This window comes from Rhincodon typus, chromosome 25 (assembly GCF_021869965.1).
Source record: "Rhincodon typus isolate 14 chromosome 25, sRhiTyp1.1, whole genome shotgun sequence".
In the NCBI taxonomy this organism is placed as follows: Eukaryota; Metazoa; Chordata; class Chondrichthyes; order Orectolobiformes; family Rhincodontidae; genus Rhincodon; species Rhincodon typus.
The window spans coordinates 15,583,135-15,609,683 of NC_063356.1; the positions used below are offsets into that span (position 1 = coordinate 15,583,135).

At 41.5% G+C, this 26,549-nt stretch overlaps 1 protein-coding gene across 1 annotated transcript in view; it reads left to right on the forward strand.

Moving 5' to 3' along the window:
• The window catches only part of LOC109926780 (TBC1 domain family member 30-like), a 72,078-nt gene that overhangs the window by 41,369 nt on the left and 4,160 nt on the right, over positions 1-26,549 (forward strand). Inside the window, exons 7-11 of the mRNA XM_048611857.1 lie at positions 8,769-8,937; positions 13,154-13,322; positions 20,257-20,353; positions 24,583-24,680; positions 24,777-24,898. Coding sequence (XP_048467814.1) covers positions 8,769-8,937; positions 13,154-13,322; positions 20,257-20,353; positions 24,583-24,680; positions 24,777-24,898 — 655 coding nt within the window. The remainder of the gene's footprint in view (positions 1-8,768; positions 8,938-13,153; positions 13,323-20,256; positions 20,354-24,582; positions 24,681-24,776; positions 24,899-26,549) is intronic.

Genomic DNA, 26,549 nt, shown 5'->3' on the forward strand with positions numbered 1-26,549 from the left:
GGTGGTGAGCTGCCATCTTGAACCATTGCAGTCCATGTGGTGTAGATACAGTCACAGTGCTGTTAGGAACGCGGAGATCCAGGATTTTGAGGCAGTGATGACATAGTGACAAATTAGGAGCAGGAGTAGGCCATTTGGCCCTTCCAGCCTGCTCTGTCATTTAATAAGATCGTGGCTGATCTGATTTTTGCAACACTGAGGGTTATTGCTAAATCAAAACCATTATATATGAGTCATTTGATATTTGAAAGAGGGCAGAGTGTATCAGTTTAAAATGAATCAGAATGAGGCAGTGGCTATTTTCTGAATCATTGTACTAATCTTAAATCATTCACAGTAGGATCATTCACAGTACCTAGTGTGCTGAAGGTTATTTTGCATTATTAGTGTCCTCCTGGTTATTATCATGTAATGAGATTGTCAGTGACATTGGTTCCACAGGAACAGCTTACAGCTTTGCATTTCAGTGGTGGCACAAATCCATTCTATGTTTCAGGGAAACACTGAATGTATTTGTGCCTGATAGTTCTGTATTTTTACTTCCACACATCTCATTTGAAGAGTCCATTGTACTCCAGATAGTTACTGGAGCCAACTGACCTTGACTTATGATCTTTATGCATTGAATAGATGTGTAAGTGGGATGCTATGATCATGTGGTACCTTAATACATCATACTGTTCTGCAGAACAATATGGTGCAGGCTTATGACCTGAAAATGCACAAAATAGAGGAGGAGAGATATAGGAGAGGCATAGAAACTCAATTTACTGTTATTCACCTACTTGAGAGATAATCAAAGTATATACTCTTCGTCAGTTGTAAGTGGCACATAGAACTGGAAAAGAGGAAGCAGTGGAATTACTCTTGTTTGAGCCATGCGATGTGGGTGACATGGGCAAGGCCAGAATTTGCTGCCTACCCTACCTATCTTTGAGAAAGTGGTGGTGAGCTGCCATCTTGAACCATTGTAGTCCATGTGGTGTAGGTACATTCACAGTGCTGTTGGGAAGGAGATCCAAGATTTTGAAGCAGCAATGATATAGGGACAGATTAGGAGCAGGAGTAGGCCATTCGAGCCTGCACAATTATTCAATAAGATCATGGCTAATCTGATTATTGGCATCAAGCCCACATTCCCGTCTACCTCTCCTAAGCTCTGACCCCCTTACTTAGCCTTAAAATATTCAATGACCTTGTCGCTGGTCCTCAACTCTGTCTTAATAGAAGATCCCTAATTTTTAAACCATAGTCTGTAGCTCCTGTCTTTCCACAAAGGGAAATATTCTTTCAGCACCCGCCTTTATCAAGTCCTTTCAGGATCTCATGTTTCAAAATGATTTTCTTTTTTCTTCTAAACTGTTCAATTATCTTCATGAGATAACTTCACTCCCTCTATCCCAGGCATCAGTTGATTGAACCTACTCTGAACAACTTCTAATGAATTCATATATTTTCTTAAAAAGGAAACCATAACAGTACATCACACTTCAGATGTGATCTTACCAATGCTCTGTATCAAAATACCTGTACTTTTATATTCTATTGCTTTTTCAACAAATGGCGACATTTAATTTGCCTTTCTATTCATTTCACCTTTACCAAACTACTACATATGATTCATTTACAAGTTTATTCACCTTCCTCTGTACGTCACAGTTCTGCAATCGCTCTTCATTTATGTTTTCATTCTCCCTACCCAAAGTGGAATAGTTCACATATTCCTACATAATGCTCTATCTGCGGGTTTTTTGCCCACTTATTTAACCTATCTGCGTCTCTTTATAGACTCCTTCAGATCCATCAACTTGCATTTCCACTTGCATTAGTATGCAGATTTAGCAACTTTACATTCAGTTCCTTCATCCAGACCATTAATATAAGTTGTAATTAGTTGAGAGTGTGTCCCTGACCCCTGTGACACCCCACTCATCATGTCCACCAAACCCAATTATGCCTACACTCCATTTCCTATTAGCTAACCTTCCTCCATCCACCTCATTATGATACTCTGTACACCCTGAGCTCTTGGTTTGCACAATAATGCTTGATGTAGCAACTTGTGTCTTCTGGAAATCTAAGTATGGCACATCACAGGGTTCCCTTTATCCAAGCCTCTTGTCACTTCTTCAGAAGTTTAATATGTTAGTCAAACATGGCTTCATTTGTGGACTCTGCCCGATTACATGAGATTTTCTAAGTATCCCGCTTTATCCGCACTTGTAAAAGATCCCAGCATTTTCACGATGATAGATGTTAAGCTAATTGGCCTGTAGTTTACTACTATCTGACTCCACCTTTTCTCAAACAGAAGTGTCATATTTGGGATAACAAGGTGTAGAGCTGGATCAACACAGCAGGCCAAGCAGCATCAGAAGAGCAAACTACTATCCTACTATCTCTGAGTCATATTTGGTGCCTTCCAGACTTGCAGGACCTTTCCAGAATCTAGGGAATTGGAAAATTACAAAAAATGCAACTGCTAGTTCAGCAGCCACTCTTTCCAATGGAGCATTTGGACTTGTTGGCCTTCAGTTCTAATAATGCTCTCAGTACCCTTTCATTGACAGCCATAGAGTTCAAAGTCAGGGGGGCAAGTGACTTGGAGGAGCGCTTGCATATGTTGGTGATCCTATGCTTTTGTTGCCCCAGACCATACAAGCCAGGAATCAACAACTATTTGTACCTAAAGAGCCTTTTAAGGGGAGCCAGGAGCTGAAAACTTCAATGTTTCTAACCCAAATAATTGGCTCCTTCTTTTTATTATTCAATCATGAGATTTGGGCGTCACTAGCTAGGCCATTATTTATTGCCTATCTCTAATTGTTCAGAGGGCAGTTAAGAATCAACCTATTGTTGTGTGTCTGGAGTCACATTTAGGCCAGACCAGGTAAGGATGGCAAATATCCTTCCTTAAACGACATTAATAAACCAGATGGACTTTTTTTAAATTGACGTGGTCACCATTAAGCCAGCTCTTTATTCTAAAATTTTATAAAATTCAAATTTCACCAGCTGCCGTGGTGGGATTGAAACCCTTATCCCCAGAACATTAGCTTGAGGTTCCAGATTAATAGTCCAGTGATGTTACCACTACACCCGACTTTTCTTGATATCTAAATGGCCTGGTATCTCTGGAAGAGTGCAGATTTACAAAGATAATGAAATATGTGTATTCGATTTTTGTATCAATAGAAAATAAAATTTAAAACGTAATAGACCTAACTTTGAATAATGACATTTATTTTACTTTTTTGTTATAACTTTCAGGAAAGTTATCTGTAAAACAAACTTTAACTGATTATCTTAAATTGATTGCAAGTGTATCTTTTGCAAGCTTGGGCTGGTTGAGTGCTACCTTTATGCTGCCTATCATGAACAACTGAAGTAACATGTCTGATTTATAGAGTCAAAGGGTACTACAGCACAGAAAGAGGCCCTTAAGCCCTTCATGTCTCCATTGTTCATTAAGCACATATCTACTCAACTCCCATTTCCCAGCACATGGATCATAGCCTTGTATGCTGTGACGTTTCAAATGTTCATCTAAATACTTCTTCAGTGTTGTGATGGTTCTGACCTGTACCACACTTTCAGGCAGTGAGTTCCAGAATTCTGAACGAACAAAAGTTGCCTTTAAATTCCTTCTAAACCTTGCGTTGAGTCCATGGCCCTTGGTCATTGACCTCTCCACTAAGAGGAAAATTTTGTTCCTACTGATCCTATCTATGTCCCTCATAATTGTGTAGATGTCAGTCAGGACCCCTCTCAGCCAGTCATTGGTAATTACTGACTATGTACCTGGCATTGCACCAGCACTGAAATCCATTCATGTTGCTCAGTCATGTGGCTGACAGAATGTATTTCTGGAAAGCAGCAGCATCCCATTTGTGGAAAATATGCACCAGTGTTGGATAGTAGGTGCATGAAACAGCTCAAAACAATGTATGGGTGCATTTGTTCTGTGCAATATAAAGAAATATGTTCAAGACTTGTGTCTTTTTTAATTCACATGGGAGCTTGAGGAGCCAACCTTTTCCTTAGTATAAATTATTGTCTTTGTGTGAAATTTGGCATTCTTGTATTTGTCTTGATGAGTGTAAAATGAAAGCCTTAGTAACATGTTTCTCTCTTCACCAATATTCAAGTTCTCTTCTGCCAAGTGGCTGTTAATAGGTAAATCTGCAATAACTGTCCAGCATTAATAATAGTAACCACAAGACAGCTGGATATTAAATTCATCTAGGAAAGGAAATCTGCTGCCCTCACCCAGTTTGGCTCCACATCCGCGACAATGTGGTTGACTCTTAACTGTCCTCTGAAAAGGCTGAACATTAATTCACTGTGAACAATGGGCAATAAATTCCTGCCTTTCTGGCACCTTCTATGAATGAATAAATGAAACATTTTGCCCTTTGAATGTCGGGAGAAGATGTTGGACATGACTCTTAGTGCAGGAGAGCAGAAACTGTTTTATAGAAGCACTGTTCGGTGAGTTGTTGCTGATGAGTTCTGACTGGTGGTAAGTGTTGGGGCCTTTCTACTTGCTCAACAAATAAGGTCATCAACATCAACTTCCTCATCAACGCCAAGATTGTTCCCAATGGTGTCTCCAAGCATCATCCACATAAATGTATCAAACGAGACAGTCTTGCTGGGTGGACTGCACTTCATGTGCACACACACACACAGACCAGCTGTCACTTGCTGTGCAAGGAACAAAGAGTTGGGGGGGCCATCATGTGGTCACGATGGCAGCTGCCAGGAAACCAGGAGCAGGCTCGCGAAATGTAATTCTAATGATCAAACAATGGTCGCATTTGAATAAAAGTGGAAGATCTTGTGATTTGTGAGAGCATTGGGTTATCTAAAGGAATCAGTGAGGAAATAGGATGGAAAGCCTGCAGCCTATGTGAATCAGAAACTGCTCTCCTCCTGCTCCTTATTACCAACGAACAATGTTCACTGTATAAGCATGTGAGCCACTGGAGATTGATTGATACCTCCTCTGACAGCTTCAAAGGGGCTCAAGGCAAACTTGAGAGCTGCAATGACTTTGACTGGAGCAGAGTATTCAGTGTTGCCTGTGGGTTGTGGGTTGTGCATCTAGTTGCAGATGTCAATGTAACGCAATGACAGTCACCCAAGAGAATTACATCCACCTTGTGTGCTGCTGTTCTAAGAATTGCAGTTATCCTGTCTAGGGCCTATATAGCCCAGTGGGAATGCCTCATTTCTCCCGTAGCTGACTGTTACCTGCTACTTCCTCCTGCTCTTTGTTTCATGGTACGCTGCCAGAGTTGAATTTCCAGAGGGATCTTTCCATAAAGAATGCATTATTGAAAGTCACTTTGTCAAGCCAAATAAAATAAAACAATCAAAAGTGGCCAAGTATTTCCCAAGCAGCTTAGTGAATCAAAGAATTATGTAATGGCTATATCACAGAAGGAGATTTTTCAGCCTGATGTGCCATACTAGCTCTCTGCCTGAGCAGCTCAGTCAATCCCACTCCCCATGACTTTGCACTTTTTTTTCCTCTGTACTTAATTATCAAATTTCCTTTTGAAAGTCGCAACTACCATGTCACACTCTCAGGCCGTGCCTTGCAGGTCCCAACAACTCATTGCATAAAAACATTTCTCAAGCTGCTTTTGGTTCGTTCGCTATAAATCACTGTCTTATAGTTCTCATCACGTTCCCTAGTGGGAACACTTTTTCCCTATCCATGTTATCAAAACCCTTCCTGAAAGTGGTGATCCCTTTACAAAAAGCAGATTTCTCCTGAATTACAGTAGGGCTCGCAGATGGGATGATGAACTGTTATTTGCAGAGTGTACAGAGTTGAAAACAACCCTGGAGTCCTGGAAATCTAAATTTAATCTTAATCTGCTCAAATTAATGAGTCTTCCGCCTGTTTCCGGTTGAAATTCCAGTGATAAACTGATGATTAATCTTTTTGCCTGCAAGATTAGTTCAACCTGCTCCTCCATTTCAGCTGAACATAGCAAAACAAAAATTGGCCGTAGTAAATTCACTGCCAGAAATAGAGAAATCAACTTACTTTGTAAAATATATCTTTCAGTACTTTTGCTTCAGCTGATAAACTGCATTTAGAGATTTACAATTTGGCTACTTCACCCACAGTGTTCAAGCAATCCCTCATCGACCAGTTGCATGTTTTTCAGGATTTATTTCTATTTAAATTCTTTATAGGGCGGGGGAAGATTTCAAGCCTTACTAGAGAATAGGTGTTTTTTTTTGGCTTGGCCCGTATTCTGCTTTGTTTCATTTGCCTTCTACCATTTTGCTTGTTTGTTCCTGGGCTGCACCATTGAATAAGATCATGGCTGAATCTCTAGATTGAAAAGTAAGATAAAACAAAGTGACTGAAAATTAGGTTAATAAACTGATCCCATATTTTTACACTGATGCAATTCTCATGTAGACAAGGGTAGCTCAAGGTGATGATCTGCTTCCATGTCAACCATATTTTAATTAGATGATCAAATTCCATAAAATTCTTCTCCAGTGATAAGAAAAAGGTCAATACTTTCTTCAGTTGGAGTATGACAAATCTTTAGAATTGTCTGCCCCAGAAGACTATCCAAGACTGAAATCAACAGATTTTTGGGAATCAAGGAATATGGAGATAGGTCAGGAAAGTGGACATCAACTAGAGATTCAGCCATGATCTTACTGAATGGTGGAGCAGGCACGAGGGGTGCCCCCCACTGTTATTTATTACTAGCTACTGCCTGTTGAGTCCTCCAGCAGTCTAGTGGATAAAGTCGCAGAATGATAGACTATAAAATTGAGCATAAAATGTCTACCAGGTGCTACAGTGATTTATGATTGTGCACTTCAGCGCTGCAAGATGTACTGCACAAACAGTTTTAGTTTCTTCCCCACTCCCTAAAAAATGAAAAAGACAGTTGTCAGCGAGTAGTAACCTATGGCTCTTGAAAGATTCTGGTTCAATTCTTGATGTCAGCTGAACCCAGTAGGATCCTTTGCTGACTGAAAATGACTTCAGCGAAGTAAGGGCATGACAGTTTTGAAACAGGAGATATCATCGAATCAAAAACTATAACAGCCCAGAAGAGACCTTTCAGCCCATCATGCCCATGATGGTTATCAAACAGAACTAATGTCCTCTACTAATAAAGGTAAGTATCCCTTATGACTTCTTAACCATGCTATCCATCTGTCCTGTCGCCTTCCAGAATCTATGTAAATGCACACTAAGGTCCCACTGATCCTCAGTACTATCTAGGGTCACGCCATTTATCATGTACTCCCTTGCCTTGTTAGCCAGCACCCTCTGCTTCCACAAAGTCAATTTTGGATTGAGTTTGTCCGGATCACAAGATATAAAAAGTATAAAATATCAGATTGACCCAATTTGTACTTCCATTAGCTTAAACAGAAATGAAAATGGGGAGAGATGACTAACACAAAACATTGGACCAGGAGTATGCGATTCTCTTGTGTCCATTGTGCTGTTTAATTAGATCATGTTTGATCTCAATGTTAACTCCATCTACCTATCTTTGTAGTGGAACCCAAAATAAACTTGCCTCAATCTTGATGTTAGTTGACTGAGCCTCAGCAGTTTGGAAAGGACGGTTGTTGTTATGCTTTGTGTGTGTGAAGAAGTGCCTCCTGATATCATCCCTAAAAAGCCTCACTCAAATTTTATGGTTATTTCTCCCTGTTCTGGGTTTCCCATCAGAGAAAATAGTTTCTCTTTTTCTGCACTGACAAACCCTTTAAATATCTTCAACACCTAAATCATTACACCACTTTCATCTGAAAAGGAATACTTGTTTCATTCATTAGAATAATTTAATCCTTCTGGTGAATCTCTACTCCAGGATCAACACTGTGTACAAGTTGAAGCCTTGAGAAATCCTTCCAAAAACTGGGGTCAACTTAAATTCCATACTGTAAAACGCAGACCACCAGAACTGGTTTAGCTGGTGGCCATTTTGAAATGTGAAAATAAGTAGGACACTGGTTTTTATTGAATGTATTAATTTGACAAGGATACCTTTAACCACAATCAAAATATCTCACAAAAAGTCAAATTCATTGCCTTTGGCATCAGATGCAAAGAGTTTATCAAGCTCAATATGAGTCTCATTCAGTCCAGTACAATTCTCATAACTCTGCTGTGTGTGTGTGTGTGTGTGTGTGTGTGTATCGTGACCCTTGATACCAGGAGGCAGAGGATAGGGAATGATAATCCAAAGTTAGAACTTCTCCCTGAATGTCAGATAATGTTCCCACATCTAACTGTTGTACAGTGAGTCTTTCTGAAAAGTGCATGGCTTTGAGCTTTGAAGAGGTCACAGCTATGAAGCTGTCCATGGTTGAATTAGCTGAGTGACACACCTTGCTGAGGCTCACACCATGAGAAATGGCCACTTGGGTAAAGCAGTAGAATGCGGTCGTATCATGTGGAATTGTACTCCAGTAAAAATCTTCACTTCCAGCACAGACAGAGACGTGGACTGCTCACATACACTGGTGCTTGTATTTGAGTAATTTAAGTGTTACAATGACAATTTACAGGCTTTGCATTGTTGATTGCACAGATTTCCAGTGTTCACCATCAATGTTCTTGATTCTCTAATTGCAGAGGGAAAAATTGAAAGCTGTCCTGAATGTTGTCGACACACAAAGATACACAGATTCTGTAATGTAGCCACACACTGTTTTGGCATTAAATCTAGTCATATGCTCTTTGTTTTTCATTTTCCTCCAAGGTCCTGGTCTATCTACTTGACAGAGTTCTTCCAGACAATTATTTTGCTAACAATCTCAGTGCTTTGACCGTTGATATTGCAGTCTTCCATGATCTGTTAAGAATTAAACTTCCTGAACTTTCACAACATCTGGACCGTCTTTGCACAGCAGCCAAAAAAGCCAATGATGGTAGGTTTCCAAATATAATACAGTATTGGTTGTGTACAATAAGCATTACCAGAATGGTTCATTGGATGTTTATATAAAGTATTGCCAATTTAACAACTGTTTCATTTGGCAAACTTTAAAGTATGATTACAGTGCAAGATTTTCAACTTAACATTTTTGTATTAACATCATCTTTGTTGTGTGTGTGCATGCACACTCACGCATGCTCATGTGTGTGGTGTATGTGTAGGTATCTGTGGTGTACATGTGTACGTGCAGCCATTGTGTGTGTGCATTTGTGTATGTGTGGCTATGTATCTGCATGTGTGTATACATGCTCTCACACGCACGTGTGAGTGTACATGTGTGATGTGTATATGTATCTGTGTGTGTGTATCTACGTGTGTATCTGTGTATGTGCATGTGTCTGTGCATATGTGTATCTGTGTGTGGATGTATATATCTTTGGGGGTGTGTGTGTGCATGTGTGAGCATGTGTGTGTATACATCTGTGTTTTTGTGTGCATATCAGCGGGCGTGTGTGTGTATACATGTGTGAATGTGTGCATGTCTGTGCATGTATGTATCTGTGTGTGCATTTGTGTGAATCTCTGTGTACCTGCATGTGTGCATCTGCATGTGTGTGCACCTGTGAGTGTGTATCTGTGTGTGTGTGTTGTGTGTTTCTGTGTGTGCATCTGCATGTGTTTGGTGGGGAGGGCAGTAGTGATGCCCTGCTCCATTCTATCCTGGGACCACTTCTACAGAGGCAGGATAGATAAGATGTGGAGTGTAGCCACATGACAAGAGCTTATTAAGGCCAATGGAGGACAGCCTTTAGGTTAGGCACCAGGGGAATGGCCTCCAGAAGGCAAACTGAAGAGATCAGCACTCCAAGTAGGTTTAGAGGCCCAATCTGCCTGCCAAAGAGATCCATTTCTGTACCACCCACCTGACAGCCTTGACTTGTCTATTTTTTCTTTTAAATTTTAAACAGTTTGTGAGAGACGGCCTGTACCTTGAGGTGTTCTCTCTCTTGGTTGTCCCTGGTGCTGCTCCTTTCAGCTAAAAGGTGTCTGATCGGTGCTCAAGATTTGAGAACCCATGTGTTGTCCATCATTGGAAGTGAGTGCTCCCTCTGGTTGTTATTTAGCTGCAGAAGAGAAGATCATAAAGACTAATTGTTCCTCAAATGATGCAGGAACCTAACAATGGAGTTCAGAAGCCCGCTGGAAAGTCCACAGGCTCTTAATCTCATGGTTGCAATGGTGGATTCCACAAGTTTTTGTACATTTTGGTTTAGTGATAGAGAATGAAAAAAATGAACACTAGCTCTCTGTCTGGTTTGCTATCTCATGCATATACTGTGAAGTTAACTGGAGGGAATATTGGATGAAGGTGAGGTTTGGCATCCATGTTATGCCCTCCATGTTATGAGTTGGGTAAAATGTTTTACCCAACTCCCTGTAGATTTACACATGAAGAATATCTATTTGGACACAATGATAGTGAACTCAACTTGAGTCAGCATTTTTCAGCAAGGGTAGGTAAAGTTTGTGAAGGGATTGGAACAAAGCATTTTGCCGAATTGTGATTGTGATTGTGATTGTGCTCAATCACAATGGCCTAATGGTATTATCGCTGAACTGTTAATCCAGAGACCCAGATAATGTTCTTGGGACCTGGGTTCAAATCCTGCCATGGCAAATGGTGGAATTTGAATTCAATAAACATCTGGAATTAAGAGTCTGATGATGACTGTGAATCCATTGCTGTTGTTAGAAAAACCCATCTGGTTCACTAATGTCCTTTAGGGAAGGAAACTGCCATCCTTACCTGGTCTGGCCTACATGTGACTCCAGACCCACTGCAATGTGGTTGACTCATAACTGCCCTCTGGGCAATTAGGGATGGGCATGGGGCAATATTTCAACACATCTAGACAATGCACATTCAGACCCATCAGCATTTTATGTTTTTCCCAGCATGATAATTTGCATGTCATCAGTTCTGCTGTGTATTATATCGTAAAACTGCTGTTAACCTTCATTTTTTGAAGGTGATGATTCTTCATGAGGTAGCCCCTTCTTGCAACAATGAACTCAATTATTCCTCTTTTTTTCACTTTTAGTCTCCACATTATGTTCCTCCTGCTTGTCCTGGATCTCGTTAATGAAGTCTTTAAAGTTATCTTACAGCAGTTTAGCCGTCTGAGGGCTTTTCCCTTCTCTTCCTGTGTATAAATATCAAGAACCTGTTCTGTGTCCCTGTGACAGCATGGTTCCAAAACAGCTGTCACTGAATGACTGATTGTGTGAGCTGCTTTTCAGAGATATGCTGTTTTATCTGCAATTTATAGAATTCCTGATTCAAGCAGAATATTTCTTGGTTAGTGAGCCGTGTGTTTACCAGGTTTCATTTGTGCTTGGATTCACTGTGGCAGGATGCCAACTGGCTGTGGTCTAATGGTTTGTTTATTGCTGTACAGAGACACTGCACTGGCGAGACTTCCATAAGTTATTGAAAGAAAAGAATTGACTTGTTTTCTGTCTTTTGACAGGCCATGTTTCAGACTTGTACCAATACTGCTGTTGGGCTGGACACTAAGATGCACAAAAGTGTCTGAGGGTGTAAAAGTAGAACTGCTATTTTTCCATTGTGATATAGCATTGCCATATAGACCACTGTATAGACCACCATATTAAATGCTTCACCAAAAGTATCTATAACACTTAGCGAAACAAACCATTAACAGTTAAATCAGAGCAGTGATAGTAGGAATTGCAGATGCTGGAGAATCTGAGATAACAAGGTGTAGAGCTGGATGAACACAGTAGTATCATAGGAGCAGGAAAGCTGACGTTTCGGGCCTGAAGGCTACATTATAATAGTAGCTACACTTCACAAATACTCCATTGGCTGTTAAGCACTTTGGGATGTCTGTTGGTCATGAAAGCTACTATGTTAATACAGTTGTTTCCTTTCAAAACTGACACATTTTTTGCCTGTCGAAATTATTTCAGAAATTAGAAGTACTGCATTTTTTCTAGGAACATAGGAACAGGAATAGGCCCTTCAGCCCCACACGCCTCCTTTGCCATTCAGTGTTTTTATGGCTGATCTGTAGCCTAACCCCATACACCTGCTTTTGGCTCATAACCTTTAATGCCTTTCCTTAACAAAAAAAAAAATCTCAGAATTAAAAGTAGCAACTGATCCACACCCACTGCTTTTTGGGAGGGAGTTCCAAACCTCTACCAGTTTTGTGTGTAGAAGTGCTACATAACATCTCTCCTGAATGGACTGGTCCTAATTTCTATGCTCTCCTTAGTTGTGGAAGCCCTAAGCAGTGAAAATAGTTTATCGTTATCTATCCAGTATTTTCCTGTTAATATTTTGAAGACTTCGATCAGACCACCCCTTAACCTTATAAAGTCTAGAGAAAACTTTATTTATGTAATCTTTTCTCATAACTTAACCCCTGAAGCATAGGTCTTGTAAACCTACATTGTACTCCATCAAAGGCCAGTTTATCCTTCCTGAGGTGTGGTTCCTAGATCTCTCACACTACTTCAAGTGGGTTCTCCCCATCAATTTTCCCTGTACTTATTTTCCTTACTAAAATCAATCCTTCTCAGCTGAGAATGTGCGTGAATGGGATTCCAGACGTGTTTGTTCTCATACCAGTTTACATTGCTACTTTGAGAGAAATGAAAGTGTAAGGAACGAGTTTACATTGCCCAAAGCCTTTGTGTAGTGAGAATCTTAACAGCTAATTTTTACGTTCCCAAATCCTTTTTCGTAGCAATGGGTAGGAAGGACTTAAACTTGCACTATTCAATTAATGCAGTGAATCATCTCAAAAAACATCACCAAGGGACAGGCTGATGTACTCGGGAGGATTTTGGGATTGAGCTTTGCTGAAAGGTGGTCAGTTTTGATGTTTCTAAAGTTGGAGAAAGATGCAACAAAATATAAACTGAGTTCCGAAGAAGAGTCATTTTGGACTTGAAATGTGAACTCTGAATCTTGCTCCATAGACGCTGCCAGACCTGCTGAGTTTCTCCAGCACTTTATGTTTATACTTCAGTTTTCCAGTATTCACAGTGTTTTGCTTTTGTTAAGATATAACATGATGGTAATAAACATAATCGCTCAACTACATGCTGTTACTGTTTGAAGAACTGTAACTTTGCTGGAAAATCCATTTCACATCATTGATGTTGTTTCCTAACAGGGAGATGCATTCTGCCACTTACCAGTGTCGTCACCATGCAGTGGTTTCTGACTCTCTTCACCTCCTGTCTTCCCAAAGACACCATCCTCCGGGTTTGGGATGCCATCTTGTTTGAAGGGTCAGAGGTGCTATTTCGAGTGGCTCTAGCATTATGGGCTCAACTAGGAGAGTGAGTAGTTGGCATTGTTTGCTTTTTCATAAATCCCTAAATTGGAGCAAGATGAAAATTTGGGAGGAAATGGTTAGGACAAGATCAACTGCCCTTTAGAGGACTGTGTGCATTTGTGGTCATCATGAAAAGAGAGAGCAGAGAAAATTTACATGGATGCTACTGGAAACATATGGGTGCACGTGTCAGGAAATGTTTGACAGGCTGGATCTGCTGTCTTGAAAGTGAAGGTTGAGGAGAGACCTAACAGATGTTTTTAAAATTACAAAAAGTTTTGAGAGCGTGGATACAGAGAGGGTGTTTCTGTTCTGGGGAATAACACAACTAGAGACCATCGTTGTAAGAGAATCACCAAGGACTCCAATACAAAGATCAGTGGAAACATCTTTACACAAAAAGTGGTGAGATTGTAGAACAAAGTGAACAGCATGGATGTGTTTAAGAGGAGACTATATAAGTGCATGTGGGAGAAGGGAATCAAGGATTACAATGACGGAGTCAGATGTGGAAATGTGGAAGATTTGAGTGTAACGTAAATACTGCACAAATTAGTTTGGCTGAACAGACTGTTTCTATACTGGGAATATTTTACCTACCCATGTTATAACTACTTCTTCCTATTTCGGCCTCCTTGCCCTTTTTGCCAGCAAGACCTGGTTTGCTGCTTCCTCTATATTTCCAGTCACCACTGCCCATAGAGGTAGAAGCTGCAGGATGGAATAGCTGTCCTTGCCCAATCACTTCAACTGTCTTGAAGTGCAAGATCTAGTGACTCACCAGAAATCATTGGAAAGTGTCTGTTGGGACATACTATAGCTGGCGAATAATAGGAATTCTATTTTAAGAACCCTAATAGAGAGACAGTTTCTGTATATTATAAATTCTTCACCCACTCCTATTGTTCCGTGCTTTGTAAGAATATTTGAAGGGGGAGCAATTTATTCACCAAAGTAACATTACTGTTAAGAGTATGTGTAAATGGAAAAGGTTGGAACATTCATTAGAGCTTTCAGAGTGCAAGTTCAAGATGCTAAGATTAGGGTTGCTAGGTAACCCAACCACCTAAGGCTGCCTCTGGTCACAAATCCCAGAAAAAATCAGAGGGCTGAATCATTTGCTGGGGGAGGCCGAACTCCCAATAAGGGGTGAAAGGGAGAACTTACCCATTTTGATGGCAGCACTGTGGCACAATGGTTAGCACTGCTGCCTCACAGCGCCAGCAACCCGGGTTTGATTCCAGCCTTGGGTGACTGTCTGTGGGGAGTTTGTACATTCTCCCCGTGTCTGTGTTGGTTTCCGCCAGGTAATCCGGTTTCCCGCCACACTTCAGAGATGTGCAGGTTAGATGGATTGCCCAAGCTAAATTGCTGCATGATATCCAGGAATGTGCAGGCTAGGTGGATTACTCATGCTAAATATGGGGTTTCGGAGATCGGGTAGGGGGCTGGGTCTCAGTGGGATTCTGTTTGGAAGGTCAGTGCAGACATGATGGGCCGAATGGCCTGCTTCCACACTGTAGGGATTCTATGGTTCTATGGTGGGGAGTAGGAACCTAGGGCAGCACATTACCAGTGGCGGCCAATAAACAGGCCACTTCTAAAACTCCCAGTTGGAGACAGTTACCCCAGACAGAGGGCAGCATGGGAAGTCTTAGTATTGCCAGCACTAATGGTGTTCCCTGCTGAAGGTGCAGTTCCTGAGAGAGAGTACCTCAGTGGCAAGCCCCAGACTGTGGTGATTAAAGTGTGAATGGGTGCTTTTGATGGTGGTGCTTTGGGTGCAGCAGCAATCACTGCTGCTGGAGGACCCCTTCTGATGCCCATTGGGGGAAGGTGGCTCAATTGGCTGCCCACCATCAATATTCCCACAGCTGGAGACGTGCTATAGACTCCCTTCCTGATGCCTTCCCACACCACCTGGCCAGCCTTCACAACTCTTGGCCCATCTCCAAATCAGTGGGAAAATTCAGTCCAAAATTCAAGCTAATGGTGAATGGTCATTTTCCAGAATGCATGCCATGGTTAATTTGATAGACGAGCCACAGAAATCCTAGGCAAGTCCTCTTTCCAATATTTCTGCTACTCTTTGGCAAATGTCACAATGGTAATCTGTAGAACTGATAGAGATTCACTCCCATTATCTTACATAAAATGCTTGACAAGACAAGAATTGCTTCTTTAACTAATCTAATCTTATTGGCCTGTCATTTCCAATAACTTGATTAACTTCACTATATCAGATTTTTAAGACTCTGTGCAGGATGATTTAACATTAATTTATTTTTTTAATCTCCATAGCATTGTGGGATTTGATAACATTAAATATTAAATTGCTATTTTAATATAATGCTGATAGTTATGAAATATCTTGTAGTCTTTAATACTTAGTATTCAGAGGATTGTGGTGGGAAGAAGATTACAGAATATGTTTTCTCATTCTTACTGATTGAAATGATTTCCTTGATACAGATAAATTCAAGATCAAATGAACATGTGGTTGCATATGATCTTCTTAAGGTGGATTCAGACTTTCCCAAAGCCTTTTCTCGTAAACAATTATTTCCTTGATTATGGGCAAACATAATGTTTCATCTAAATGTCATCTCTGTTTGGTAAGGGATATTAACTAGAAGCAGGGATAGGCCATTTGACCCTTCGAGCCTGCTTTGCTACTGAATAAAATCATGAATGATCTGATTGTGGCCTCAACTCAACGTTCTTGTCTGCCTTCAATAACCCTCGACAAATATGCCCTCCAATTTTTCTAATTTCCTTAAAGATCTGCGCATGGCAGTGATTTTCCAAAACTGGAAGTCACTGTGTTGGCACACTGATTGACATGTGCGGAACCTTGAGTCAGTTGTACAGCTTAGAAGGAACATTTTTCTCACCTCCCTTGTCAATCAAAAACCTCTCCAACTCAGCCTTCAGTATATTCAGTGACTTAGGCTGATTGCTATCTCGGGCAGGGGTTCCAAAAGTTCTGGTTGCTCTGAGAGAAGAAATTCTTCCTCATCTTTGTTTTAAGTTGGAGATGCTTTATCTCAACTGTGTCCCTAGTTCTGAGTTCGCTCAAGAGGGAAAACATCACCTCATCAATAGCCTGACAAGTCCCTTCAGAACCTTTTATGCTTCAACAGGATCACCTCTCATTCACATAAACTGCAGTGGTCATAGGCCTAACCTATTTAACCTTACCTCATAAATCAATTCCTTCATCACAGCATAGTGACCTTCTCCCAGTGCAAGTAAGGAAACCATAATTGGATGCAATATCCTAAGTGTATTCTCGCTAACGCCCTCTACAGTTGCATTAAGATTCGTGGCAAAATCCTGGAAAATATTAGCCATTTTCCTGAGTATGGGGTCTTCCTTTTGAAGAAAGCAGATACAGCTAGCGAAATTTGTCATCGTCTCCGGTATGCCAGCTAAGCCTTCGGCTAACTGAGGAAAAGAGGACCAGGATCTCAAATTTGAGACAAAGGCCCTTGGTAGCAGTGTTTGTCACGCTCCTACCCATTTTGGAGACTTGGACAATGTTCAGCAGCACCTCAAAGAACTGGAGAAGTATCACCAACAGTGCCTTCTCTACATCCAGTGGCAAGAAAGGCAGCCCCACCAGTATCCTGTCCCTAGACAATTTCCCTAGCATTAAGGCAATGATCACTCAAAACCAGCTTTGTTGGGTGAGACACACTATTTTTGTGCCTCATTTCAAACTCTTGATGCTGCTGCTGTACTATGAGCTTGGTTGTGGCAGGAGACACCCAGAAAGACAGCGAGAATATTTTAGGGTTGCCAAGAGGTCAAACATCCCTTCTAACACATGGGCAACCCAGACCTGTCATTGAGCAAAACGGAGAAGGCTCATTTCAGGAAGGCACAAGACACATCAGAAGATTTCATTAAGGACATGCAGAGGTGGTATTGAAGCATTGGACACAAACAGTTCACCTTCTTAACCCTTCAAGCATCAACTGTACATGGTAGAGCCTGCAGATCGGAACCATCTCAGAACTCATCAAACCCAAGTGGAAGCTTATTACCGTTGATCCAGAGAGACAGCCTAAGAAGAAGACAGTTGTAGCAAGACTATCCTCCACTCACTTGCATCCCCTTTTGCACAACAGAGAAACATTTCATTTGCCTTCCTGGTTTCTGTATTCTTACCTTTTGTGCTTCGTGTATGAGGGCACCCAGATCCCATTTTACTACAGCATTGTGCAATCCACTGTTCACCAGATGTAACATTGATACAGCTTGGCAGATAGTTCTACAGGTCACTTCTGTGTACGACGTTCTACTTATTACAATATTGGGACATGAAGGAATATTTCCTAATCATCTGAAATTAGCCACGTATCTCTGAAATGATTGTACATTATCTATACAGAAAAGTGACACAACATCATGCCAAACACTAGGAGCCCTTTCAATTTGTACATTTCTGCCACTGAATTCTGTTCACATTATGTGAGTCAGTCAATACCAATCACAGTTAGATTACATATGATTACTTTTTGTGGTAATTCTCTGAACTGTTAATAGCTAATTATACTGACACTATTTGGTTGATTTCAGTGTCATAACAATTTTTGTATGCTGGAAAATCCTAATTAACCACTTGGGCAAATTATCTTAATTTTATGGGCATCTAATTAGTGATGGAAACCATATGTAATTATAGCAAAAAATATCTTGCAAACAAGAAATTTGATTGTGTTGATTGTTGCAATGGAAATTATTGCAAGTGTTTGGGTGCAGATAAATTAAAATGGACACACCAGCTATTTTTCTGTAGAGTCATAGAATCCCTACAGTGTGGAAGCAGGCCATTTGGCCCATGAACCCCTCAAGAACTCAACAGAGGTAGAACGAGTTTGTTGGAGAGGAGAAAGATTTAAAAGGCACCTGAGGGGCAACTTTTTCACACAGAGGGTGGTTTGTATGTGGAATAAACTGCCAGAAAAAGTGGTAGATGCAGGTACAGTTATACCATTTAAAAGATGTTTGGATAGGTACACGAATAGCAAAGGTTTTGAGAGAAATGGGCCAAATACAGGCAAATGGGACTAGTTGAGTTTGGGAAACCTGGTCGGCATGGATGAGTTGGACTGAGGGTCTTTTTCCATGCTGTATGACTCTGTGGACTTGGGCAGCAGGTTAGCTCTGATGGCTAGCACATGATTCAGAATAACACCAGCAGCATTGGCTCAGTTCCTCCTCTGGCTAAGGATAGACTTGGGATCTGTTTCCTCATTCTGCTCCTGCAAGTGCAAGCTAATGGCAAACCACCATTGACAAAACTGGCATTGGATGAAGCATCAGCAGATGCCAGGCATGTGCCTTTGGGAGAGCACTTATTGAATGGGATGGTGAGCTCCTGAACAAAACCCTTTACAAACCAGGAAATCATTTTTCACGTTTGATTGGTAATGTTGAACTGGATTTGACCAGCTCTCTAGAGATGGGTGGGGTCTGTAAAATGATAAGGGAAGGGGAGTGTCTTGCCTTTTGCTTTCACAACGCCAATGGCAGGGAAGGTAGAGGATGGCAATCCTGTCCAAAGTCCAGTGTGTGATTTATGTAGTTGATCAGAGGCCTTTTCCTGCCACTGCTGGCATATTACCAGCCCTCTGCCCTGTAAGGGGATACCACCTGGAAAACTCTGGGATTTGAGTTATCAGCACTGATGCTCCCATGCCAATAGTCACCACACTGGAAACACTCCTCCTGGTTTCAAAAGCACCTAACTGGACTCACCCCTTTCTGGGATCTGGGTCTACTGACCCTGGCTAACTTCAGTAACCAGACTGCACACATTGGGAATACTACAATTGGAAGCAGTTGTGAAGATTTTGTGCATGGTGGGTTGTCTTTAAGGTGCACTCAGAGTAATTGTATTCCCTGCATGACCCTCTAATGCTGAATCCATCGCATGGGTTGCACGGAGCTGCTTTGACACATTGACAAATTGTCCAATTGGAAGCATTTGGAATATTGCATTCAATTCTGGTCTCCCTGCTATAGGAAGGATGTTGTGAAACTTGAAAGGACTCAGAAAAGATTTACAAGGATGTTGCCAGGATTGCAGGGTTTGAGCCATGGGGAGAGGCTGGATAGACAGGGGCTATTTTCCCTGGAGCATCAAAGGCTGCGGGGTGACAACATAGAGGTTTATAAAATCATGACAGGCATGAATAGTCAAAGTCTTTACCTCAGGGTAGCAGAGTCTAAAACTAGATGGCATTGGTTTAGGGTGATAGGGAAAGATTTAAAAGGGACCTAAAGGGCACCTTTTTCACACAGAGGGTGTATGGAATGAGCGTCTAGAGGAAGTGGTGGAGGCTGGTGCTATTACAATATTGGAAAGACATCTGGATGGGTATATGAATAGGAAGGGTTTAGAAGGATATGCTGGCAAATGGGACTAGATGTAATTAGGATACCTGGTTGACTTGGACAAGCTTCCATGCTGTACAACTCTATGACTCTATAATTCTTTGATATAAAAGGGTAAGTCCAGTTCCTGCATTATTTATTTTTGGGTCAACTGCATGAACTTTAAAAACATAGTGCCTGTAAAGAGTTACAAGTGACCATTGACTTTGACGGGCTTTCAGTGGGCAGAACTGTCCCGATAAAGGAACTCTGAATTTGTCACCTACAATTTCTTCATGCTGCATGAATGCATGGGTGTACCGTGTGGAAAGAATATTCTGTGTATTGCTGTAACATTTCTAATGCTTTATTCTTGTCAATCCTGAAAGGCATGTAGGGTTAATTTATCAGTGCTCTGGGTTCACCCCACAATGACTTGGAGGAGGTGGCCTTGTTCACATTAAACCCAGCATTATCTTTGCCCACTGAGTTGGAATGGCTGCGTTTTCTTATTATGGGTTGGTTTGTGTAAACGGCACGTTGATTTGTCACAGGTGGATCAAGAAGTGTCAAAGGCCCGATGAGATCACTAAATGTCTGAATCAGGAGATGATGGAGATTAACTTGACGGACTGCAGCAAACTGATGCAGGTAAGAATGTAAAACCCAAAAGTAATTTCCTTTGATGTGAGAAGTGGTAATCCCAGCGTATCTGATCTAATGATTTGCTGCTGCAAGTTAACTGTCACCATCTGAGACTCAGTACCATTCAGAAAGATTCTAGCCTGCTCAGTACTGATAAATGTCTGATTCAGAAGGCAGTGAATTCAATACTGTTCCAGAGATTTGAACCAGGTAATCTAGGATTCTCAACCCGGAGAATACAACAAGGCTTCAAGCAGTTTGCTAGATCAAATATAAATATAAAGTACAAATATAAAGTCATTTTTAAAATCCCATACAGAATTCTGCTGTATTATTCCTGACGTGCACTGAGAGCTCCATTCAAAACATTACACAGCCCCAGTAAAGGAAGAAGGATAAAGTGAAGGTGAAGATTTGAAAGTATATTTGTGCCACTGCCCCTGCTGTTGGCTGAGGAGAGCCCATGAGCCACATGTATTAGTGGTTGCAATTTCATTTCCCAGCAGTTTGTGTGTTTTGCAGGCTCCTGGCCGCCGTGATTAAATTGGGTAGAGTGAAGCAACAGGTTGGTGCGGTGCTTAATCCCATTTTGTGGGATAATGACCCGAAAACTAACGAAAGAGGTTTGGCCAATATTCAGTTAACTTCACCTTTCACCCCTGATGTGACTGACCACTGGTTACCCACGACAGTTGTCCACTCTACCTGGGGAGGCAGCTCAGGAAAACCTTGCAGCTTCTTTGTGAACTTGGGGCATGGTTTCCCTTCTTAATGGGCATCTTGTGGACCATTGAGGGATCTCCAGTGGCAAGGAACACCCCTTCTTGAAGGCCCCTCTACCCACATGAGTGCCCACACTTGCAAGGGCTCATACAGTTGGTCTTGGCAAATGCTGATCCCACTAAACTCCACTGTCCAGGCTTCAGTTGTACCTGGAGTGACTACAGCAGTTCCAGCATTGGCCAGCATTCCTGGTGGCGCTGCTGAGTCTGCTGTTGTCACTCTGATTCGGCTGCTGCTCCTGGAGGTGGGGCATCCTGCCTTCAAAGGGAAGATGCCATGACTGTTGATACTTTCATTTTGGAAAGCTGGGTGTTAATTTTCCTCAGAAGTGATTTGTATAAAGACATGCCTCCTGTGACGAAAGTGGAATTTCCAAACCCCATTACAATTGAATTATGTCTAATTAACAGCAACTGAGATCCCACGTAATGTCTGTATTAAATGTGACTCTTAGGGTTTGAAATATGTTGCTGGAAACAAAACAATTGCTTAAGTAGAGGTCAAGTACAGTCTTGCTGGCACATTGCAACTCTTCACAATGCTGGCAGAACCCAACCAAACATAATGTAGTAATCCAGTATTGGATTTATGTCCTGACGACTGGAACCACTAAAAATCTCTGTTACGTTTTGCACATCAGCATTGACCTGATTGTTTCACAGAAATCAAAAGCCATTGTGCTGTCTGTTTACAAACCATCTCATTGTGGGCAAGACAGAACAGGAGTGTTCCTTTTGGTCACTGGTGAAAATGATACAAATGTTGGTCTCAGTTCCGCACTGCAGGCAAAACATTCCTCAGGAAATGGACTGACTCATGAGGTAGCAGAACTGTTTGTCAAAAGGATATTTTGCTTCAAGCACGCTTGAATAAGTTGTTTCCTAAATTGCTTTCACAGACAGCTTGTATCAGGGAGTGGCTGCAGTTGTTAGCAACAATTTATCTAGAATCAATAAAAAGTGAAAATCTATGTCTGGTTCAAGCAGCACCAACTAAAGAGCTGCCAAATGTGGGACAGCTTTAATTGTCATTATGATTTAATAAAGGGCAATGTACACTTTTGTGTGATATTCCTATTCCACTGTGAAATGACTTAGATCTGTACAACTTACCTGCAACCCTACCCAGCAGTTAATCACTGTGTCTGGCCACTAAAGAGAGAGAGAGATGGAGCAAATTGCATCCAAGAGGATGGAGAGAGAAAAATGCAAGAAAAACATTGACTGATCGCAAGGCTGACAGGACTGAACTTCAGTTTGGCACAAGGGTATTTCTCCAAAAGCCATAGTATCAGGGACCAGAATAAGATACAGGATGTGTGGGGTCCTGAACCCCACAGTGTCAGCAAGGCAGGACAGAGAGGGCTACATTTGTATTGTTCAACCAAAAGCCGGGGGCGGGGGCATCCTCATGAAAGGGTTCATAAAGGAAGGGGAGTTTCTTGATGCCAGACTTCTGGAGGATATGTGGAACCTGGCATCTCACTCAGCGATGTTGCAGAACCTGAAAGGGTCAGTGTGTGATGACCCCAGTGAAGTGGAGACAGATAGTGGTAAGGAATCTTGGAGTGATCCCAGAGTTTTGTAAATCCAGGGGGTGCATCCAGTGTGGGGAGGCCTACTGCCACCCTGGCAAATGTGCAGAGATGATCTGCCAGGAGGCAGGAAATGAAGCAACAAGCGTCGCCAATCACATGACTCTTAGAGACCTGCCTGATCCTGGCCTCAAATGTTGGTGATGCCATACCACCTGGATCCCTTGGAATGTGCCAGTAGGATAAGAGAAGGTCCTCTCAAACAAATGCTGGAAACCTCAAAAACCTCAAAACTTCAACACTTTGCCCAGTTTGGTGATGCAGGAAGCAAATGCAGCCACCAATGTGGACTTGCACATTCTAGCCCTCATGCACATTTGAACCTATTAATCATTTTGAAGCTGCTTGTCTGGCTGGCAAGGGTCAAGCAGGGAAGTGTGTACTGGAACTTCCAATACCTGGTGGGATGGTGGTGGAATCTCTTCTTCCATCTTTTTAAGAACAGTATTGACGAAGACAGATAATCCTAGGAAAACTCATCAGCTCTGGAGCATCTGTAGAGAGAAAACAGAGTTAACATTTTGGGTCCAGTCACCCTTCTCCAGATCTTCTTAGTTTTCCCAGCAATTTCTGCTTTCATTTCTGATTTCCAGCATCCACAGTTCCCTGTTTTATTTTGTTTAATATTGGCAAAGGCCTGTGAGCTGATCTGCTTAGCGAAGGAATGGTTTCTGATGTTGGGATACCTGGAAGAGTGAAGGAAATATTACGGCAGCCCATTCTAACCAATAAAGGCCTCCAGTTCACTTTATATAAACATATGAAATAGGAGCAGAATTGGCCTCTCGAATCTGCTCCACCATTCGATAAGATCATGGATGATCTGTTTCTGTTTCAAATTCCAAATTCCCACCTAAATCTGGGTAATTTTTCTTCTCCCTGATGGCTTGCGGTGCCTGTTGTTCAGGCTCCAGCTCATAAACTCTGAGCCGAAGCTGCTTAAACACAAATTCTTACTGCAGTCATGTTGTCATGGATCACAGTAGTATCTAGGAGCTCCCATATGCCACAGCCTTGGCATTTCCCAGCATGCTATTGTTAATTTGTTAGTGCTGAGGAAGGGTCACCAGACCCAAAACGTTAACACTGATTTTTTCTTCACAGATGCTGCCAGACCTGCTGAACCTTGCCAGCAACTTTGTTTTTGTTCCTGATTTACAGCATCCGCAGTTCTTTCGGTTTTTATTTGCCATTGTTAATCCTTTTCAGTTAGCTATTTAATTATATTATTCACTTACTTATGTTGCTATTTATATATTTTACATTTAATTTAAATCAGGGTGCAATCCCATCATTTTATTACCTGGGAACGAGGGACACCCAGTTTTAGTTTAATTACTTCAATCCCAAAGCCACAACTTGCTTTTTGGCCTAGGAGATGGTGTGCTTGCATATGGAAACCAGTCCTTCAGGTTGTTTCTGTTATTCCTGATCACTTGGAAGCCACCAACGAGCAGGCAGCCAGCAGGAAATGTAAATATTTCTCTGGCGAACTTTAAAGATAACCCGAAACAAAGTCTACAATGATTGACTTTGTCGTTGATCAAAAGAAAATACATTTTTATAGCCAGTGCTGTTCCCATATGAATGCCTAATATGGTCACGCTGATTTCTTTTTTGACAGGGATTAGTTTAGTTTGGGAAACTTGGTCGTCACAGACGAGTTGGACCGAAGGGTCTGTTTCTGTACTGTATTGCTTGCATTTAAATAGCACCAACAGGATTTCATAAATGTACTTTATTTGCTGGTTCAGAAACATCACCAGTCAAATGATACAGCCACCCTGATGCGTAAAGTTTATAAACTGGAATTATCTTGTGGTTTGTACATGTAAAGGCATTGTTATGTATCTTGCAGACTGTGTATTCAATGGCAACTTTTCCCTTCCCACAAGTGGTTGAACTGAGAGAGAAGTATAGTCCTTCATCGTTTCAAGCAAAGGTTGCTGCCTCAAGGTATTTTTCCAACATGCTTAAAAATAGACACTTCTTCATTTCAAGTTCTTCCACTGTAATAATTTGATATGGCTCTTCGTTTGTTTTTGCTTAAAGCCATCACTTGAAGGAAGCTCAGTGCAAGGGAAAAGCATCAGATGAGAGTCATGGAACCTGCACTTTCATTTCTGCAGTGGGATTCCCTGGGATCCACAATCCAGCACACTGTCAGAAAACAGGTAAAAGACCAAGGCTATTCAGCCATGTGACTGAAGTAATCATAAGGAGAAGGTCTGAGGAGGACAAGAGAAAGGAATGAAGAGCGCAGAATGTCAGAATTAAAGATCAAGTAAAGAATGGGGAACACCTAGTGTCATTGTGGACGGCCAGTAATATCAGCGTTATTGGAAATGCTTTGGGAGTGAGTTACCTGAGCGAGGCAGTGTGAGAGTGTTGCATCAAAAATTAGGTCTTAAAAAAAACCAGAGTTAACTGTTTATATCGTATAATAAGTGATTGGGGATTGGTGGAAGTCAAATCATTGCTGAGAGTAGACTGGGGAGATGGAGAAAAGAACTCAAACTGGGCATGTTCAAGAAGAACAAGACCCTGGGTTAAATCAGACATCAGAATGTTGACTAGAGACAATTGCTCTGGCAGAGGAGCCTCCTCCTCCAGTAATAACACAGTGTGGAGCTGGAGGAACACAGCAAGCCAGGCAGCATCAGAGGAACAGGAAAGCTGACGTTTCAGTTTGGGACCCTTCTTCATCCTGTTCCATTGCTGTGGGTTTGGAGACACATATAGACCAGACCAGGTGAGGACAACTTTATCTAAAGTGCAGTGGCAAAGCAGGTTTTTTTTTTCAACATTTCAAAGTGAATACATAGTTGAAATAGGCTGGCTTTTAATTCCAGTTTTTTTTGATCAAATTCAAATTTTCCCATCTGCCACGGTGGGATTTGAACCCATGTCACCAGAACATTAGCTTGGGTTCTGGATCATTTGTGCAGAGACATTACCAATACACTGCCAGCTCCCCTACTGTGCACATTCCAATTAAATAATTACAGCAGCAACGTTTAAACTAAAGGTGATTTATTCTCACACATTTACCCCAAATTTAACACTATTTCACACACTGTCAGACACACAGATGAAGATAGTGTACTGTTACATTTTCTAATTATCACAGTCTCAAGTTTACCATCACCCAAATCCCACGAGGCCAGCCTGCAGGGTTTTTTTTTGGATTGTTTTGATGCTTCAAAGTTAAAGCAAAGATCTGTAGAGTGAAGAATTCTCAGCAGGTGGTGATGTTTCTTGTCGTGGTGTCTGGGAGATTGATTCTCAGGTGAACTTGAAGTTGGAACAGGTTGCATGAAATCCTTCTGTCTGTTGCAGTCATCCGCTTTCAAGATACACTGTTTACTACCTTGGCTCCTTGTTGGCTTGCAGCTAATTCAGGGTTGGGCTTATTGACCAGTGAACTGTTGGCTCGATCAATGTTTGGTGGAATTGTGAGCAGATTTTGCTGATTTTCGACAGCAGACAGAAAACATGGTTTTCTCCCTGTGTGAGTTTTCTCAAGCTCCAAGTCCCATCCAAATAAAGGGGAAGTATTCATATTGGTTTCAGCATCCTGTATTGTGTAACACCTTTGAGAATTTGTGATGTTAAGTGATTTGCTTTTTGAATGTCCTAATTCTATCAAAAATACTTCTAAATCAGTTCCGCACAGGCTGTTGATTTACACCAATCTGAATGTTATCTTTGTTTCGCCCTCTGACATGGTGATGGGTCCAGTTCCAATAAGAAGTCAGGTGATCTTGGGTGGCCATGTTTCTAAGTTTTGTGTTCAGCTTTAAATGTAACATTAACCTAAAGTTT